Source organism: Panulirus ornatus, chromosome 3 (assembly GCF_036320965.1).
Source record: "Panulirus ornatus isolate Po-2019 chromosome 3, ASM3632096v1, whole genome shotgun sequence".
In the NCBI taxonomy this organism is placed as follows: Eukaryota; Metazoa; Arthropoda; class Malacostraca; order Decapoda; family Palinuridae; genus Panulirus; species Panulirus ornatus.
The window spans coordinates 22,785,440-22,807,257 of record NC_092226.1 but is presented as its reverse complement, the minus strand read 5'-3'; the positions used below and the strand labels follow the sequence as shown (position 1 = coordinate 22,807,257).

Here is a 21,818-nt window from a genome sequence, read left to right as displayed (position 1 = left end):
TACATCCCCAAAGCATGTGACAGGCTGTGGCATATGTCTTTGCTTTCTAAACTTTCTTCCTCCGGGATATTCTTTTGTTTTTTGCTTCTCTCTAATTACTAAAGAATAGTTTTCTTTTTATTCAGTCTACTGGAGTGAACATTCATGGTAGGACTTTTTCCTCTTAACTATTCTGTCAACATTGGTGTTCCTTAGGGTTCTATTCTATGGCCCTAATTCTTTCTTCTCTCTATCATTTGGTGATCTTTCTTTAACACTTAACCATATTCCCTCATACATTTATGGTTCCTTTCTACATACCACTACTAACTTTCCCACCCCTCCTCCATCACTCATCATTTTTCTAACAGTGACCATATTCCTCTCTTAATTTGGACCTATACAGCATCTACGCATGGGGATGCAAGAACCTGGTTTAATTTTGTAAAAACATGATTTCTACCAGTGGAAGGCCATGATCAAACCTTCACTGCCTCCCCCACCAATTGCTTCCTCCTGCCCCCTACCTTGCCATCCTAGTACATCCCTCCCCTACTCTTGCCTTTACCCCTCACCCTAAGCTCCTGAATGCATACAGTGCCCATTGCCTGCCCCCTCAGCCCCTCATATTCACCCTCCCTTTCATCTCCCCCATCCTGCTACCTTCTTTTGCCCCATCTAAACCCCCAGTCCCTTCCCTCCACCAAGGTACCATGACCCAAGGCCCTTTCTTGTCGTAATCCCTCAAACTCCACCAGGCTTATGCCACATCTAAACCATCATCTTCTCCCGTTCCCATCTGCTCCACTTAATAACTGTACTTAGCAACCTAAAAAAATAATGACAATGACAATTCCATGATCTCAGAAGATTCACTGGTCTAGAAATTTCAGTAAACACATGTTGTGGAACTTGATAGCTAAAAGGAAAGTCCATGTTTCCCCAGTTGCTAAAATCTCGCACATTAAACAAAAGATATGGAAATAAAGGTACCAGCTAAAAAATCTTGTCTAATGGTGAATGCTGGTAGTAAAGATGTTTACCAAAATAATACTTATTCACATGTTCTTGTCAATGAATATAATAAGCCAACTGGAACCTTGAAAGACAGATCAAATAATACTGTTGTAATCAATGCTCTCCCTATACAAAATGTAGGTAACTTTGCCCCAAGCAGAGTTAGAAATAAATGAGGCTATGATGCTTGTGCAAAGATGCTAATATCAGCTTTGTAGACCCCTGGCTCAATTTCACAGGAATAAGAAATTTTACAACAGAGATGACATTCATCTCAACAAGGGAGGGTCCGATATATTAGCTGCTTGAAGCAAATATCAATTTGCTATACAACTGCATTGAAAATCTTTGCTGAGGATGGGTAGAGGTCAATAATTCAATCACATGACAGAGGCAAGTGGATTCACTGAATGCCATATTGCATGTAAGGCAAGTAAGATACTCAAACCACCAACCAACAATAACTAGGGGCCAGGTATGGCAGAATGGGTTCATCAGACCTTGGTGTAGGAATAGCTTGTCACTAAAATATAAATCATATTTCATAAGAGAATCACACAAAGAAATCAAGTGGCCTTTATATGATTATAAGCTACATCCAATATAAACGCATGAATTGTGTCGCTTGGTAAATACTGAGTACGTTGATATCACTGGCTTAATGAAAACATTTTTAAACTTGAAAAACAATTATCTAATTAGTGAGCACAACTTACCAGACAATTAACTGTTTGTAAAGGATTAATACAATTGAAGAGGGTGAACTGAACTGTACATTAAATCGTATCTAAACCCCACTGAAATTCAAGCTACAACAGTTGTTGATGTTGAACACTTTTGTGCTCAAATTAGAACACAATCTACCAAACTTTACAATAATGTCAAATACAGATGCCTTAATCAGCCAGCCAATGTCAATACTACCATATATGTGGTTCATGGTATGTAGTACATGAGAGACTCGATCATTTTGGGAGATTTAATCTCCTGAAAATCAAATGGCAAATTCTTTCAGGTGCAGAAAATAAGCTGGACTTGTCACCTTTGTTGAAGATAATTTTCTCTACCATATTATCACAGAGTCAATGAGGGAGGCTAATATATTTGATCTAGTCTTTGCATCTTAGGAGTCTTTTGTAATAATCGTGGTGGCAAACATCTAGATAAGTGTGACAACATAATATGATTAGATTTGATGTAAATAGCAAGAGTCATTCCACTAAAAAGTATCATTATCCCCAATATTAGAAGGGAGGATTTTAATGAGTTGTGTGATGTATTAAAAAATCTCACCCTTGCTGATTCAAGCCCAGAGGAATTATGGATATGTTTTAAATGAGTTTATACACCATGACACATTTGTTCCTACACATGACAGAACAGTAAAATCAGCAATAGGCCAGAATGTTTTTCTTCAGCTATTGCAAGAGCTATAGAACACAGAAAAAAACTCTAAATAACTCTAACAACTTAAAACATCAGGCAACAAACCAAATCTTGCAATGCAAGATTATCCAGATCATTACCCTGATTACAACTATACTACAAAAGTTATCTATCTCTACTGCTCTTATTTCTGATCATTCCTAACCAATTTAAATTTGAGTTTACCATGCCCATATCAAGGATTGGACAAGCATTCCTCCTAGTGAATTTCTTGCACACACTACAAGCAAGTTTTTTCAATTCAACAGAGATTTCCATGCATCTCCACATTTCCTCTTTTGTAGACTTTAAACTTCAGTATTCCCCACTAACTTGATGATAGCGCTTTACTCCTTCACTGTGCAAACTGATATTACCTATTTTCTGTCACATAAGGCAAAATTTTTTTCTTTAAAAGAGCATTCAAAAATCATGCTGCATCCTATGGGTAGAAGGTAATGCATTGGGTATTTACCATAGGTTTTTTGGATGTAATACCAAGACAATTTCCCAGCACTCTAGCATTACTACCTCAGTTATGCTTTACCTGACTGTTTTCCATTACATTAGCAACCAAAATGGACATATGCAGAATCATGCCTTGTATATAAGTTTTAAAGATCAGGGAATCTACCATGGGAAAGACTATGAAATTGTTTTGGGTACAGTGGAACCATATTTTGAGTTCTCCCTCTATGTGGGTCATGAGTGAGTAAGTGCACTGAAACAGCCATTACATTATGAGGAAATGCTAATAGCTTTTCACAAATTTATTTTCAATGCACAAAAAAGACTTAATTTGAATTAAGACAAATTAGTGACATGGATAAAGTCCCCCTTAAATCTGACATTCCTTTCAATAGGAGTGTAAACTTATTTAAGGCTAAACAATCACAATAAAACTATTGGCAACAAGAAAAATCACCACATCATTGCATCAATGACAATATTATACCATGGTGACAGGGCTAGTGCACTGCACTCACCACTTGTATGCTGATAAAAATATTTCTCTGAACAGCCTTGCCTTATCCCCTCACTTGTCTTGCTCATTGTATGATGCTATCTTTTTGCACCAGCTGCTATTCTGGCATTGTTATCCATTCTAGGTTCAATCCATATTGTTTTAAACCATGAGTCTAATCTTCTTTTGAATGTTTCTAATTAGATTCCAGGTGGTCTAACTGGTCAACTTCAACTCATCTCCATGAATGAGACTTCCAGAGGATTCATGAGAGAAGGAAGAATGGAGCAAGTGGATGACAAGATTGGACCATGACTTGACCCTAACAGGATGAATGAAGAAGCCCACTATTTTGCTAGTTTGCCAATATGTAAAATATTGTGTGCAATGAAAGATGAAATAGTTAAGAAGGTTTTCAAGAAATGTGGAATTAGTAATGCAATGAATGGTAGTTCTGCAAGCAGTGATGATGATGACATCTTAGGTAATGGCAGTGATGATGAGTGATGATGATAAGGACTTTTGCAGTTTTGAGGATGCTTAAAATGACTGAAGTTTTAAGTCATATTTCTATTTCTACATTTCTTGATTTTAGTTATAAAACAGGTTTTACCAGACTTCAACTTCTCAAGGTTAAACCATGAGTGAAAAACTATTTTTGGCAAAGCTGTCTCACTCTGAGTAAATTTGTCAAAGAAGTTAAACCTCCAAAGCAGTCTACATTTCTCTGCTTCTGAAAGTAGTGCAGCCCTTAGAAAAGTCTTGGGTAGCAATAGGACTCTTTCATGTAAATTGGTCCTGAGGTAATTATGAAAAAATAAGTAATACGAAATACTGTTAATATAATACAATAAGTGATGTAACAAAAAATGTCATAAATCTTAACTGTGGAATCATGATCAATGTGAAAGATGAAGAGTGTTTAGTGTTCAATTGGTATGCATGATGATGAAGTTCATGTTCCTCTTCATTAGAAGTTAATGTAACTTTAGTTGCTTCCATGTTATGAAACTCCACCTAATATGAATAAAAATGCCCTTTACGACAATAAATCATTCAATATGTAGGCAAGGATGCCTCAGCATGTTTAAGAAGCAATTAATTTCTTCTTATGCTTCCCTATTCAAGTTTATGGTGTGTCTAATGGATCACAGCATCTTATGGGATGTAAAATACAGTACAATGTGCTTGCTAATACCTTTCAAAAACTAATCTTGACTCTATTTGCATTCATTTTCAAAATCCTGTCCCTGACATACATCATTGATGAAGTTAACAATTCTCTCTAGCTCTTCATCTGATTTAGCTTAACAGCATCATCTACATACAATATTTGTCTATCTATTCATCTATCTATATCTCTAATGCCTATTCATACTGGAACTCCCTAGAAGGAGTGGCCACAGCAACAGTCTCCTCAAAACAAAAGAGCTCCAGTGCCACTTCTTGGCCTTTAATGCCTCACCCTTAACAGGCCATTGCCTATTGCAGTGTTTGCATAGACTCCTACCAAATGTTCCTAATGACTACATATATCTAATGCTCCTATTCATTTCTTCTACCTAATGTTCCTGCCTAAATGTTTCTACATACACTAACTGTAGCAACTTCCACTCTCTCTCCATATTTAAGCATTACATCATAATCACCACACCCTGCTCTTACCTCATAAACATCAAATAACCAAGGTGACACCACCAACCTTGAAGCACTCCCACATTCATTTCAAACCACTTACTCATACCACCACTTACTTCCATACGTACTCTACTTCCATTATAAAAGCATTTAACATTCAAAAGCCTTTCATGCACACTATATTGTCAGAAATTCCCAGAGAGCTTTTCTGCTTACTTCATCATATGCCTTTCTTAAATTCATACATATTGCATACACTGGGATCAGGAGGGATAGAAATCCTCCCCTACTGCATCATTTTCCAAAAAGGAACAGAGTAAGGAGTCAAGCAGGGATTTTTTCCTCTATGTCTCAGTCATCTGCTCTTGACACTACCTCGCTCATGCAGGAAAAAGCAAACATGTATGAACAAAAAAATTGCATATACTAATATTTTTCTCAAAAACTTTCTCAACTACTTACCTCCCTTGTATGACTACTCTCAACTTCACCTACTGACTATCACCCTTACTGAACTTTTATACAACACCCTAAATCATTAATACCACACCAAAATATGCCTCTACTTCCTGTGAACTGAATATCTGACTTCATTCATATTTTCTCATCCACTTTTAACTAGAGTACTGTATCTTCCAGCTTAACATTTTCATATTTCCTTTTGCATCCTCTTTTTCTACCTATTTTCAAAATGATGTGTCAGCAACCAAAGTGCTTTAAGCCTCTTAACCCTTGTGCTGCAATGTGTTAATAAGCTAATTTGCTTAGACTGGCAAAGATTTTGGTGGCAATTTTTAAAATTCCCAGATGGAAAAAATATCATGTAACATAGTTATCGAAAATTGTCAAAGAGACTGTAACTGCATCATGAGGGTGGGAGACATTTATAGGTGACAATTATTGTCCTCAATATCACAAGAAAATAATTCTCAAATTACAATTCATATTTTGATGAAAATATGGTTATTTCTTTCATTTATTCATGTAAAAAATGTTTTGTGCATGTAACTGACATGTTGATGGGTAAATAATGTGTGTACGAAATAAACATATTAAAAAAGAATTCACACAACAATAATCATTGTATTACATATATATATATATATATATATATATATTTTTTTTTTTTTTTTGCTTTGTCACTGTCTCCCGCGTTTGCGAGGTAGCGCAAGGAAACAGACGAAAGAAATGGCCCAACCCACCCCCATACACATGTATATGCATACGTCCACACACGCAAATATACATACCTACACAGCTTTCCATGGTTTACCCCAGACGCTTCACATGCCTTGATTCAATCCACTGACAGCACGTCAACCCCGGTATACCACATCGCTCCAATTCACTCTATTCCTTGCCATCCTTTCACCCTCCTGCATGTTCAGGCCCCGATCACACAAAATCTTTTTCACTCCATCTTTCCACCTCCAACTTGGTCTCCCTCTTCTCCTCGTTCCCTCCACCTCCGACACATATATTTTTTTTTCATACTATTCGCCATTTCCCGCTTTTGCGAGGTAGCGTTAAGGACAGAGGACTGGGCCTCAGAGGGAAAATCCCCACCTGGCCCCCCTCTCCGTTCCTTCCTTTGGAAAATAAAAAAAAAACGAGAGGGGAGGATTTCCAGCCACCCGCTCCTTCCCCTTTTAGTCGCCTTCTACGACACGCAGGGAATACATGGGAAGTATTCTTTCTCCCCTATCCCCAGGGATAATCATTATATATATATATATGGATGTTTTGGCTCTGAGTGAAACGAAGCTCAAGGGTAAAGGGGAAGAGTGGTTTGGGAATGTCTTGGGAGTAAAGTCAGGGGTTAGTGAGAGGACAAGAACAAGGGAAGGAGTAGCAATACTCCTGAAACAGGAGTTGTGGGAGTATGTGATAGAATGTAAGAAAGTAAATTCTCGATTAATATGGGTAAAACTGAAAGTTGATGGAGAGAGATGGGTGATTATTGGTGCATATGCACCTGGGCATGAGAAGAAAGATCATGAGAGGCAAGTGTTTTGGGAGCAGCTGAATGAGTGTGTTAGTGGTTTTGATGCACGCGACAGGGTTATAGTGATGGGTGATTTGAATGCAAAGGTTAGTAATGTGGCAGTTGAGGGAATAATTGGTATACATGGGGTGTTCAGTGTTGTAAATGGAAATGGTGAAGAGCTTGTAGATTTATGTGCTGAAAAACGACTGGTGATTGGGAATAACTGGTTTAAAAAGCGAGATATACATAAGTATACGTATGTAAGTAGGACAGATGGCCAGAGAGCATTATTGGATTACGTGTTAATTGACAGGCGCGCGAAAGACAGACTTTTGGATGTAAATGTGCTGAGAGGTGCAACTAGAGGGATGTCTGATCATTATCTTGTGGAGGCTAAGGTGAAGATTTGTATGGGTTTTCAGAAAAGAAGAGTGAATGTTGGGGTGAAGAGGGTGGTGAGAGTAAGTGAGCTTGGGAAGGAGACTTGTGTGAGGAAGTACCAGGAGAGACTGAGTACAGAATGGAAAAAGGTGAGAACAATGGAAGTAAGGGGAGTGGGGGAGGAATGGGATGTATTTAGGGAATCAGTGATGGATTGCGCAAAAGATGCTTGTGGCATGAGAAGCGTGGGAGGTGTGTTGATTAGAAAGGGTAGTGAGTGGTGGGATGAAGAAGTAAGATTATTAGTGAAAGAGAAGAGGGAGGCATTTGGACGATTTTTGCAGGGAAAAAATGCAATTGAGTGGGAGACGTATAAAAGAAAGAGACAGGAGGTCAAGAGAAAGGTGCAAGAGGTGAAAAAGAGAGCAAATGAGAGTTGGGGTGAGAGAGTATCATTAAATTTTAGGAAGAATAAAAAAATGTTCTGGAAGGAGGTAAATAAAGTGTGTAAGACAAGGGATCAAATGGGAACTTCAGTGAAGGGCGCAAATGGGGAGGTGATAACAAGTAGTGGTGATATGAGAAGGAGATGGAGTGAGTATTTTGAAGGTTTGTTGAATGTGTTTGATGATAGAGTGGCAGATATAGGGTGTCTTGGTCGAGGTGGTGTGCAAAGTGAGAGGGATAGGGAAAATGATTTGGTAAACAGAGAAGAGGTAGTAAAAGCTTTGCGGAAGATGAAAGCAGGAAAGGCAGCAGGTTTGGATGGTATTGCAGTGGAATTTATTAAAAAAGGGGGTGACTGTATTGTTGACTGGTTGGTAAGGTTATTTAATGTATGTATGACTCATGGTGAGGTGCCTGAGGATTGGCAGAATGCGTGCATAGTGCCATTGTACAAAGGCAAAGGGGATAAGAGTGAGTGCTCAAATTACAGTGGTATAAGTTTGTTGAGTATTCCTGGTAAATTATATGGGAGGGTATTGATTGAGAGGGTGAAGGCATGTACAGAGCATCAGATTGGGGAAGAGCAGTGTGGTTTCAGAAGTGGTAGAGGATGTGTGGATCAGGTGTTTGCTTTGAAGAATGTATGTGAGAAATACTTAGAAAAGCAAATGGATTTGTATGTAGCATTTATGGATCTGGAGAAGGCATATGATAGAGGTGATAGAGATGCTCTGTGGAAGGTATTAAGAATATATGGTGTGGGAGGCAAGTTGTTAGAAGCAGTGAAAAGTTTTTATCGAGGATGTAAGGCAAGTGTACGTGTAGGAAGAGAGGAAAGTGATTGGTTCTCAGCGAATGTAGGTTTGCGGCAGGGGTGTGTGATGTCTCCATGGTTGTTTAATTTGTTTATGGATGGGGTTGTTAGGGAGGTAAATGCAAGAGTCCTGGAAAGAGGGGCAAGTATGAAGTGTGTTGGGGATGAAAGAGCTTGGGAAGTGAGTCAGTTGTTGTTCGCTGATGATACAGCGCTGGTGGCTGATTCATGTGAGAAACTGCAGAAGCTGGTGACTGAGTTTGGTAAAGTGTGTGGAAGAAGAAAGTTAAGAGTAAATGTGAATATGAGCAAGGTTATTAGGTACAGTAGGGTTGAGGGTCAAGTCAATTGGGAGGTGAGTTTGAATGGAGAAAAACTGGAGGAAGTGAAGTGTTTTACATATCTGGGAGTGGATCTGTCAGCGGATGGAACCATGGAAGCGGAAGTGGATCATAGGGTGGGGGAGGGGGCGAAAATTTTGGGAGCCTTGAAAAATGTGTGGAAGTCGAGAACATTATCTCGGAAAGCAAAAATGGGTATGTTTGAAGGAATAGTGGTTCCAACAATGTTGTATGGTTGCGAGGCGTGGGCTATGGATAGAGTTGTGCGCAGGAGGATGGATGTGCTGGAAATGAGATGTTTGAGGACAATGTGTGGTGTGAGGTGGTTTGATCGAGTAAGTAACGTAAGGGTAAGAGAGATGTGTGGAAATAAAAAGAGCATGGTTGAGAGAGCACAAGAGGGTGTTTTGAAATGGTTTGGGCACATGGAGAGAATGAGTGAGGAAAGATTGACCAAGAGGATATATGTGTCGGAGGTGGAGGGAACGAGGAGAAGAGGGAGACCAAATTGGAGGTGGAAAGATGGAGTGAAAAAGATTTTGTGTGATCGGGGCCTGAACATGCAGGAGGGTGAAAGGAGGGCAAGGAATAGAGTGAATTGGAGCGATGTGGTATACCGGGGTTGACGTGCTGTCAGTGGATTGAATCAAGGCATGTGAAGCGTCTGGGGTAAACCATGGAAAGCTGTGTAGGTATGTATATTTGCGTGTGTGGACGTGTGTATGTACATGTGTATGGGGGGGGGCTGGGCTATTTCTTTCGTCTGTTTCCTTGCGCTACCTCACAAACGCGGGAGACAGCGACAAAGTATAAAAAAAAAAAAAAAAAAAAAAGAAAAAAAAAATATATATATATATATATATATATATATATATATATATATATATATATATATATATATATATATATTATACATATATATATTTATTCTTTCTTTCTTTCAAACTATTCGCCATTTCCCGCATTAGCGAGGTAGCGTTAAGAACAGAGGAGTGGGCCTTTGAGGGAATACCCTCACCTGGCCCAATTCTCTGTTCCTTCTTTTGGAAAATTAAAAAAAAACGAGAGGGGAGGATTTCCAGCCCCCCGCTCCCTCCCCTTTTAGTCGCCTTCTACGACATGCAGGGAATACGTGGGAAGTATTCTTTCTCCCCTATCCCCAGGGAACATATATGTATGTATATATATATATATATATATATATAACAAGTAGTGGTGATGTGAGAAGGAGATGGAGTGAGTATTTTGAAGGTTTGTTGAATGTGTTTGATGATAGAGTGGCAGATATAGGGTGTTTTGGTCGAGGTGGTGTGCAAAGTGAGAGGGTTAGGGAAAATGATTTGGTAAACAGAGAAGAGGTAGTGAAAGCTTTGCGGAAGATGAAAGCCGGCAAGGCAGCAGGTTTGGATGGTATTGCAGTGGAATTTATTAAAAAAGGGGGTGACTGTATTGTTGACTGGTTGGTAAGGCTATTTAATGTATGTATGACTCATGGTGAGGTGCCTGAGGATTGGCGGAATGCGTGCATAGTGCCATTGTACATAGGCAAAGGGGATAAGAGTGAGTGCTCAAATTACAGAGGTATAAGTTTGTTGAGTATTCCTGGTAAATTATATGGGAGGGTATTGATTGAGAGGGTGAAGGCATGTACAGAGCATCAGATTGGGGAAGAGGAGTGTGGTTTCAGAAGTGGTAGAGGATGTGTGGATCAGGTGTTTGCTTTGAAGAATGTATGTGAGAAATACTTAGAAAAGCAAATGGATTTGTATGTAGCATTTATGGATCTTTTTCACTCCCTCTTTCCACCTCCAATTTGGTCTCCCACTTCTCCTCGTTCCCTCCACCTCCGAAACATATATCCTCTTGGTCAATCTTTCCTCACTCATTCTCTCCATGTGCCCAAACCATTTCAAAACACCCTCTTCTGCTCTCTCAACCATGCTCTTTTTATTTCCACACATCTCTCTTACCCTTACATTACTTACTCAATCAAACCACCTCACACCACACATTGTCCTCAAACATCTCATTTCCAGCACGTCCACCCCCCTGCGCACATCTCTATCCATAGCCCACGCCTCGCAGCCATACAACATTGTTGGAACCACTATTCCTTCAAACATACCCATTTTTGCTTTCCGAGATAATGTTCTCGATTTCCACACATTCTTCAAGGCTCCCACGATTTTCGCCCCCTCCCCCACCCTATGATCCACTTCCGCTTCCATGGTTCCATCCGCTGCCAGATCCACTACCAGATATCTAAAACACTTTACTTCCTCCAGTTTTTCTCCATTCAAACTTACCTCCCAATTGACTTGACCCTCAACCCTACTGTACCTAATAACCTGGCTCTTATTCACATTTACTCTTAACTTTCTTCTTTCACACACTTTACCAAACTCAGTCACCAGCTTCTGCAGTTTCTCACATGAATCAGCCACCAGCGCTGTATCATCAGCGAACAACAACTGACTCACTTCCCAAGCTCTCTCATCCCCAACAGACTTCATACTTGCCCCTCTTTCCAAAACTCTTGCATTCACCTCCCTAACAACCCCATCCATAAACAAATTAAACAACCATGGAGACATCACACACCCCTGCCACAAACCTACATTCACTGAGAACCAACCACTTTCCTCTCTTCCTATATATATGCTGAATGTGTTTGATGATAGAGTGGCAGATATAGGGTGTTTTGGTCGAGGTGGTGTGCAAAGTGAGAGGGTTAGGGAAAATGATTTGGTAAACAGAGAAGAGGTAGTAAAAGCTTTGCGGAAGATGAAAGCCGGCAAGGCAGCAGGTTTGGATGGCATTGCAGTGGAATCTATTAAAAAAGGGGGTGACTGTATTGTTGACTGGTTGGTAAGGTATTTAATGTATGTATGACTCATGGTGAGGTGCCTGAGGATTGGCGGAATGCGTGCATAGTGCCATTGTACAAAGGCAAAGGGGATAAGAGTGAGTGCTCAAATTGCAGAGGTATAAGTTTGTTGAGTCATCCTGGTAAATTATATGGGAGGGTATTGATTGAGAGGGTGAAGGCATGTACAGAGCATCAGATTGGGGAAGAGGAGTGTGGTTTCAGAAGTGGTAGAGGATGTGTGGATCAGGTGTTTGCTTTGAAGAATGTATGTGAGAAATACTTAGAAAAGCAAATGGATTTGTATGTAGCATTTATGGATCTTTTTCACTCCCTCTTTCCACCTCCAATTTGGTCTCCCACTTCTCCTCGTTCCCTCCACCTCCGAAACATATATCCTCTTGGTCAATCTTTCCTCACTCATTCTCTCCATGTGCCCAAACCATTTCAAAACACCCTCTTCTGCTCTCTCAACCATGCTCTTTTTATTTCCACACATCTCTCTTACCCTTACATTACTTACTCAATCAAACCACCTCACACCACACATTGTCCTCAAACATCTCATTTCCAGCACGTCCACCCCCCTGCGCACATCTCTATCCATAGCCCACGCCTCGCAACCATACAACATTGTTGGAACCACTATTCCTTCAAACATACCCATTTTTGCTTTCCGAGATAATGTTCTCGATTTCCACACATTCTTCAAGGCTCCCACGATTTTCGCCCCCTCCCCCACCCTATGATCCACTTCCGCTTCCATGGTTCCATCCGCTGCCAGATCCACTACCAGATATCTAAAACACTTTACTTCCTCCAGTTTTTCTCCATTCAAACTTACTTCCGAATTGACTTGACCCTCAACCCTACTGTACCTAATAACGTGGCTCTTATTCACATTTACTCTTAACTTTCTTCTTTCACACACTTTACCAAACTCAGTCACCAGCTTCTGCAGTTTCTCACATGAATCAGCCACCAGCGCTGTATCATCAGCGAACAACAACTGACTCACTTCCCAAGCTCTCTCATCCCCAACAGACTTCATACTTGCCCCTCTTTCCAAAACTCTTGCATTCACCTCCCTAACAACCCCATCCATAAACAAATTAAACAACCATGGAGACATCACACACCCCTGCCGCAAACCTACATTCACTGAGAACCAATCACTTTCCTCTCTTCCTACACGTACACATGCCTTACATCCTCGATAAAAACTTTTCACTGCTTCTAACAACTTGCCTCCCACACCATATATTCTTAATACCTTCCACAGAGCATCTCTATCAACTCTATCATATGCCTTCTCCAGATCCATAAATGCTACATACAAATCCATTTGCTTTTCTAAGTATTTCTCACATACATTCTTCAAAGCAAACACCTGATCCACACATCCTCTACCACTTCTGAAACCACACTGCTCTTCCCCAATCTGATGCTCTGTACATGCCTTCACCCTCTCAATCAATACCCTCCCATATAATTTACCAGGATGACTCAACAAACTTATACCTCTGCAATTTGAGCACTCACTCTTATCCCCTTTGCCTTTGTACAATGGCACTATGCACGCATTCCGCCAATCCTCAGGCACCTCACCATGAGTCATACATACATTAAATACCTTACCAACCAGTCAACAATACAGTCACCCCCTTTTTTAATAGATTCCACTGCAATGCCATCCAAACCTGCTGCCTTGCCGGCTTTCATCTTCCGCAAAGCTTTTACTACCTCTTCTCTGTTTACCAAATCATTTTCCCTAACCCTCTCACTTTGCACACCACCTCGACCAAAACACCCTATATCTGCCACTCTATCATCAAACACATTCAGCATATATATAGGAAGAGAGGAAAGTGGTTGGTTCTCAGTGAATGTAGGTTTGTGGCAGGGGTGTGTGATGTCTCCATGGTTGTTTAATTTGTTTATGGATGGGGTTGTTAGGGAGGTGAATGCAAGAGTTTTGGAAAGAGGGGCAAGTATGAAGTCTGTTGTGGATGAGAGAGCTTGGGAAGTGAGTCAGTTGTTGTTCGCTGATGATACAGCGCTGGTGGCTGATTCATGTGAGAAACTGCAGAAGCTGGTGACTGAGTTTGGTAAAGTGTGTGAAAGAAGAAAGTTAAGAGTAAATGTGAATAAGAGCCACGTTATTAGGTACAGTAGGGTTGAGGGTCAAGTCAATTCGGAAGTAAGTTTGAATGGAGAAAAACTGGAGGAAGTAAAGTGTTTTAGATATCTGGTAGTGGATCTGGCAGCGGATGGAACCATGGAAGCGGAAGTGGATCATAGGGTGGGGGAGGGGGCGAAAATCCTGGGAGCCTTGAAGAATGTGTGGAAGTCGAGAACATTATCTCGGAAAGCAAAAATGGGTATGTTTGAAGGAATAGTAGTTCCAACAATGTTGTATGGTTGCCAGGCGTGGGCTATGGATAGAGTTGTGCGCAGGAGGGTGGATGTGCTGGAAATGAGATGTTTGAGGACAATGTGTGGTGTGAGGTGGTTTGATCGAGTAAGTAACGTAAGGGTAAGAGAGATGTGTGGAAATAAAAAGAGCATGGTTGAGAGAGCAGAAGAGGGTGTTTTGAAATGGTTAGGGCACATGGAGAGAATGAGTGAGGAACGATTGACCAAGAGGATATATGTGTCGGAGGTGGAGGGAACGAGAAGTGGGAGACCAAATTGGAGGTGGAAAGATGGAGTGAAAAAGATTTTGTGTGATCGGGGCCTGAACATGCAGGAGGGTGAAAGGCGGGCAAGGAATAGAGTGAATTGGATCGATGTGGTATACCAGGGTTGACGTGCTGTCATTGGATTGAATCAAGGCATGTGAAGCGTCTGGGGTAAACCATGGAAAGTTGTCTGGGGCCTGGATGTGGAAAGGGAGCTGTGGTTTCGGGCATTATTGCATGACACCTAGAGACTGAGTGTGAACGAATGGGCCTTTGTTGTCTTTTCCTAGCGCTACCTCGCACACATGAGGGGGGAGGGGGATGGTATTCCATGTGTGGCGAGGTGGCGATGGGAATGAATAAAGGAAGACAGTGTGAATTGTGTGCATGGGTATATATGTATGTGTCTGTGTGTGTATATATATGTGTACATTGAGATGTATAGGTATGTATATTTGTGTGTGTGGACGTGTATGTATATGCATGTGTATGGGGGCGGGTTGGGCCATTTCTTTCGTCTGTTTCCTTGCGCTACCTCGCAAACGCGGGAGACAGCGACAAAGCAAAATAAATATATATAAAATATATATATATATACATTTCCTTTTTCCATAGCCAGAGGTTGAACCATTATGTGACATTCATTTTTTCATTCATTTCAAGCTAGAAGTTTCAGTTTTCTAAATTGTTTCTTACATTTTTCATATGTATATATATATGTATGTGTGTGTGTGTGTATATGTGCGTATGTATGTGTATGTGTGTGTATGTGTATATGTATATATATATGTATATTATCCCTGGGGATAGGGGTGAAAGAATACTTCCCACGTATTCCTCGCGTGTCATAGAAAGCGACTAGAGGGGACGGGAGCGGGGGGCCAGAAATCCTCCCCTCCTTGTATTAACTTTCTAAAATGGGAAACAGAAGAAGGAGTCACGCGGGGAGTGCTCATCCTCCTCGAAGGCTCAGAGTGGGGTGCCTAAATGTGTGTGGATGTAACCAAGATGTGAAAAAAGGAGAGATAGGTAGTATGTTTGAGGAAAGGAACCTGGATGTTTTGGCTCTGAGTGAAACGAAGCTCAAGGGTAAAGGGGAAGAGTGGTTTGGGAATGTCTGGGGAGTAAAGTCAGGGGTTAGTGAGAGGACAAGAGCAACGGAAGGAGTAGCAATACTCCTGAAACAGGAGTTGTGGGAGTATGTGATAGAATGTAAGAAAGTAAATTCTCGATTAATATGGGTAAAACTGAAAGTTGATGGAGAGAGGTGGGTGATTATTGGAGCATATGCACCTGGGCATGAGAAGAAAGATCATGAGAGGCAAGTGTTTTGGGAGCAGCTGAATGAGTGTGTTAGTGGTTTTGATGCACGAGACCGGGTTATAGTGATGGGTGATTTGAATGCAAAGGTGAGTAATGTGGCAGTTGAGGGAATAATTGGTATACATGGGGTGTTCAGTGTTGTAAATGGAAATGGTGAAGAGCTTGTAGATTTATGTGCTGAAAAAGGACTGATGATTGGGAATACCTGGTTTAAAAAGCGAGATATACATAAGTATACTTATGTAAGTGGGAGAGATGGCCAGAGAGCGTTATTGGATTACGTGTTAATTGACAGGCGTGCGAAAGAGAGACTTTTGGATGTTAATGTGCTGAGAGGTGCAACTGGAGGGATGTCTGATCATTATCTTGTGGAGGCTAAGGTGAAGATTTGTATGGGTTTTCAGAAAAGAAGAGTGAATGTTGGGGTGAAGAGGGTGGTGAGAGTAAGTGAGCTTGGGAAGGAGACCTGTGTGAGGAAGTACCAGGAGAGACTGAGTACAGAATGGAAAAAGGTGAGAACAATGGAAGTAAGGGGAGTGGGGGAGGAATGGGATGTATTTAGGGAATCAGTGATGGATTGCGCAAAAGATGCTTGTGGCATGAGAAGAGTGGGAGGTGGGTTGATTAGAAAGGGTAGTGAGTGGTGGGATGAAGAAGTAAGAGTATTAGTGAAAGAGAAGAGAGAGGCATTTGGACGACTTTTGCAGGGAAAAAATGCAATTGAGTGGGAGATGTTTAAAAGAAAGAGACAGGAGGTCAAGAGAAAGGTGCAAGAGGTGAAAAAAAGGGCAAATGAGAGTTGGGGTGAGAGAGTATCATTAAATTTTAGGGAGAATAAAAAGATGTTCTGGAAGGAGGTAAATAAAGTGCGTAAGACAAGGGAGCAAATGGGAACTTCAGTGAAGGGCGCAAATGGGGAGGTGATAACAAGTAGTGGTGATGTGAGAAGGAGATGGAGTGAGTATTTTGAAGGTTTGTTGAATGTGTTTGATGATAGAGTGGCAGATATAGGGTGTTTTGGTCGAGGTGGTGTGCAAAGTGAGAGGGTTAGGGAAAATGATTTGGTAAACAGAGAAGAGGTAGTGAAAGCTTTGCGGAAGATGAAAGCCGGCAAGGCAGCAGGTTTGGATGGTATGGCAGTGGAATTTATTAAAAAAGGGGGTGACTGTATTGTTGACTAGTTGGTAAGGTTATTTAATGTATGTATGACTCATGGTGAGGTGCCTGAGGATTGGCGGAATGCGTGCATAGTGCCATTGTACAAAGGCAAAGGGGATAAGAGTGAGTGCTCAAATTACAGAGGTATAAGTTTGTTGAGTATTCCTGGTAAATTATATGGGAGGGTATTGATTGAGAGGGTGAAGGCATGTACAGAGCAGCAGATTGGGGAAGAGCAGTGTGGTTTCAGAAGTGGTAGAGGATGTGTGGATCAGGTGTTTGCTTTGAAGAATGTATGTGAGAAATACTTAGAAAAGCAAATGGATTTGTATGTAGCATTTATGGATCTGGAGAAGGCATATGATAGAGCTGATAGAGATGCTCTGTGGAAGGTATTAAGAATATATGGTGTGGGAGGCAAGTTGTTAGAAGCAGTGAAAAGTTTTTATCGAGGATGTAAGGCATGTGTACGTGTAGGAAGAGAGGAAAGTTATTGGTTCTCAGTGAATGTAGGTTTGCGGCAGGGGTGTGTGATGTCTCCATGGTTGTTTAATTTGTTTATGGATGGGGTTGTTAGGGAGGTAAATGCAAGAGTTTTGGAAAGAGGGGCAAGTATGAAGTCTGTTGGGGATGAGAGAGCTTGGGAAGTGAGTCAGTTGTTGTTCGCTGATGATACAGCGCTGGTAGCTGATTCATGTGAAAACTGCAGAAGCTGGTGACTGAGTTTAGTAAAGTGTGTGGAAGAAGAAAGTTAAGAGTAAATGTGAATAAGAGCAAGGTTATTAGGTACAGTAGGGTTGAGGGTCAAGTCAATTGGGAGGTGAGTTTGAATGGAGAAAAACTGGAGGAAGTGAAGTGTTTTAGATATCTGGGAGTGGATCTGGCAGCGGATCGAACCATGGAAGCGGAAGTGGATCATAGGGTGGGGGAGGGGGCGAAAATTCTGGGGGCCTTGAAGAATGTGTGGAAGTCGAGGACATTATCTCGGAAAGCAAAAATGGGTATGTTTGAAGGAATAGTGGTTCCAACAATGCTGTATGGTTGCGAGGCGTGGGCTATGGATAGAGTTGTGCGCAGGAGGATGGATGTGCTGGAAATGAGATGTTTGAGGACAATGTGTGGTGTGAGGTGGTTTGATCAAGTGAGTAACGTAAGGGTAAGAGAGATGTGTGGAAATAAAAAGAGCGTGGTTGAGAGAGCAGAAGAGGGTGTTTTGAAGTGGTTTGGGCACATGGAGAGAATGAGTGAGGAAAGATTGACCAAGAAGATATATGTGTCGGAGGTGGAGGGAACGAGGAGAAGAGGGAGACCAAATTGGAGGTGGAAAGATGGAGTGAAAAGGATTTTGTGTGATCGGGGCCTGAACATGCAGGAGGGTGAAAGGAGGGCAAGGAATAGAGAGAATTGGAGCGATGTGGTATACCGGGGTTGACGTGCTGTCAGTGGATTGAATCAGGGCATGTGAAGCGTCTGGGGCAAACCATGGAAAGCTGTGTAGGTATGTATATTTGCGTGTGTGGACGTATGTATATACATGTGTATGGGGGGGGTTGGGCCATTTCTTTCGTCTGTTTCCTTGCGCTACCTCGCAAACGCGGGAGACAGCGACAAAGTATAATAAAAAAATAATGGAAGATACATGCCACCAGCCAATATCCTCCCACACCATGGCACAGGAAAGTACACTACTTTTCTCGGTACTGTCCTCGACAACATACAATATTGAAATATTCTGTGCAGAAATTTTTTCGCACATGTTGAGCATCATTTCATATGTATGATGCAGCTTAGGGGTTAATGTCTTTTTCACCCCTTGCTGCTGCTTTCTCTCTCAGTCACCTTCCTCATCCAACAGTTTCATCATCAAGTCTCTGACAGACCATATATTCTTTTATATTCTTTTTTCAAGATGCTCCTATGGCCTTTACCCATCATTTCTTCCAATCACTTTTCTATCATTCCATCTCATAAATGTTCAGGTTATAATTTTGTCTAATTTACTCTTATATCAATGTCACTGGCCATTTGATTCTATTTGTAAAACATTTTCATCCAATCAAATTTCATTCACTTATGTATCTAACACCTATTTCTTAATCTAATCCCAGCAAATGTGGAGTCAAAAAGAGATTTAAACATAGCATGTGTATTATGTGTGCATGTGAAACAACAGCCTAAACAATGTACTAAAAGCAATTCATTCTTCAAGTAAACAAATCATACAAGATCTCATCAATTCCTAACCACCAACACCTTCCTAAGCTAATATTCTCCACTACCAGTTCACATATATTCAATAAGTTCCATCCATATCTTTTCACATCCTTTCTCTTATTGCTAAATTTTTCATAATCTGTTACAAATACTAATCTAACTGCTCAGTTTAACTGCACTCATAATTCTATGTCAAGAAAAGAAAACATCATTTTCACACTACTTAAACTCTCGTCACTAAAAGTTCCTATACTGAAAAAATATATTTTCCAAATAATATTTCAATTATACAACCAACTACACTATCTTTAAGAACTTAAACCTGTACTGGAACCCACAAACCTTAATAGTCTTTTCCGATATAAATTTTCTACAAAGAAGACAGAAGTTATAAATTCTGTCTAAGAGCTTTAGATATACAAAATAATAAAGGCAATAATCATAAAACCAACATATGTGATGATCTGGTCAAAGAAAATATTTACAGAAAAAAGTAGTCTTAAATACAAACCTTCTAATAATTCAGGAAAGGTAAGGTTAACAAGAAGTGAAGTGGTGTCTTTATGGATTTCAAAATTACATCTGGTACACTTGTTGATGCTGACCACATGTGACCCAAATATAACTGCTACTGGTGAATGCTCACGCTTGTCTTGTCGTTCCACTGTGCTCTTGTCCTCATTTTCTGAAAATTATGCAACATACTAAAGATTGATACGGGTAAAACTGAAAGTGGGAGAGAGATGGGTGATTATTGGTGCCTATGCACCTGGTCATGAGAAGAAAGATCATGAGAGGCAAGTGTTGTGGGAGCAGCCGAATGAGTGTGTTAGCAGCTTTGATGCATGAGACTGGGTTATAGTGATGGGTGATTTGAATGCAAAGGTGAGTAATGTGGCAGTTGAGGGTATAACTGATGTACATGGGGTGTTCAGTGTTGTAAATGGAAATGGTGAAGAGCTTGCAGTTTTGTGTGCTGAAAAAGGACTGGTGATTGGGAACACCTGGTTTAAAAAGAAAGATATACGTAAGTATACATATGTAAGTATGAGAGATGGCCAGACAGCGTTACTGGATAACATGCTAATTGATAGGCACATGAAAGAGAGAGACTTCTGGATGTTAATGTACTGATAGGGGCAACTGGAGGGATGTTTGATCATTATCTTGTGGAGGCGAAGGTGAAAATTTTTAGAGGTTTTCAGAAAAGAAGAGAGAATGTTGGGGTGAAAAGAGTGGTGAGAGTAAGTGAGCCTGGAAAGGAGACTTGTGTGAGGAAGTACCAGGAAAGATTGAGTGCAGAATAGAAAAAGGTGAGAGTAAATAACGCAAGGGGAGTGGGGGAGGAATGGGATGTATTCAGGGAAGCAGTGATGGCTTGCACAAAAGATGCTTGTGGCATGAGAAAGGTAGGGGGTGGGCAGATTAGACAGGGTAGTGAGTGGTGGGATGAAAAAGTAAGATTGTTAGTGAAAGAGATGAGAGAGGCATCTGGATGATTTTTGCAGAAAAAATAGTGCAAATGACTGGGAGATGTATAAAAGAAAGAGGCAGGAGGTCAAGAGAAAGGTGCAGGAGGTGAAAAAGAGGGTAAATGAGAGTTGGGATGAGAGAGTATCATTAAATTTCAGGGAGAATAAAAAGATGTCTCGGAAGGAGGTAAATAAAGTGCATAAGACAAGAGAACAAATGGGAACATCAGTGAAGGGGGCTAATGGGGAGGAAATAACAAGTAGTGGTGAAGTGAGAAGGTTTGTTAAATGTGCTTGATGATAGACTGGCAGATATAGGGTGTTTTGGTCGAGGTGGTGTGCGAACAGACAGGGTCAGGGAGAATGGTTTGGTAAACAGAGAAGAGGTAGTGAAAGCTTTGTGGAAGATGAAAGTTGGCAAGCCGACGGGTTTGGATGTTACTGCAGTGGAATATATTAAAAAAGGGAGTGACTGTAGTTGACTGGTTGGTGAGGATATTCAATGTGTGTATGGTTCATGTGTGGATCAGGTGTTTGCTTTCAAGAATGTATGTGAGAAATACTTAGAAAAATAAATGGATTTGCATGTAGCATTTATGGATCTAGAGAAGGCATATGATAGAGTTGATAGAGATGCTCTGTGGAAGGTATTAAGAATATATGGTATGGGAGGTAAGTTGCTAGAAGCAGTGAAAAGTTTTTATCGAGGATGTAAGGCATGTGTACGAGTAGGAAGAGAAGAAAGTGATTTTTTTCCCAGTAAATGTCGGTTTGCAGAAGGGGTGCATGATGTCTGAATGGCTGTTTAATTTGTTTATGGATGGGGTTGTCAGGGAAGTGAATGCAAGAATTTTGGAGAGAGGGGCAAGAATGCAGTCTATGGTGGACGAGAGGCCTTGGGAAAAAGAGTTAGTTGTTGTTCGCTGATGATACAGCCTTGGTGGCTGATTCGGGTGAGAAGCTGCAGAAGTTGGTGACTGAGTTTGATAAGGTGTGTAAAAGAAGAAAGCTGAGAGTAAATGTGAATAAGAGCAAGGTTATTAGGTTCAGTAGGGTTGAGGGACAAGTTAATTGGGAGGTAAGTATGAATGGGAGGGGGCGAAAGTTCTGG

At 40.8% G+C, this 21,818-nt stretch overlaps 1 protein-coding gene across 4 annotated transcripts in view; it reads right to left on the bottom strand.

The window, feature by feature from the left end:
* The window catches only part of PAN2 (PAN2-PAN3 deadenylation complex catalytic subunit PAN2), a 381,243-nt gene that overhangs the window by 202,937 nt on the left and 156,488 nt on the right, over positions 1 to 21,818 (bottom strand). For 3 of the 4 annotated variants that reach the window (XM_071685459.1, XM_071685439.1, XM_071685449.1), the window contains exon 14: positions 19,747 to 19,920. In XM_071685459.1, the coding sequence (XP_071541560.1) occupies positions 19,747 to 19,920 (174 nt within the window). The remainder of the gene's footprint in view (positions 1 to 19,746; positions 19,921 to 21,818) is intronic. The other variant, XM_071685467.1, reaches the window with a different exon arrangement.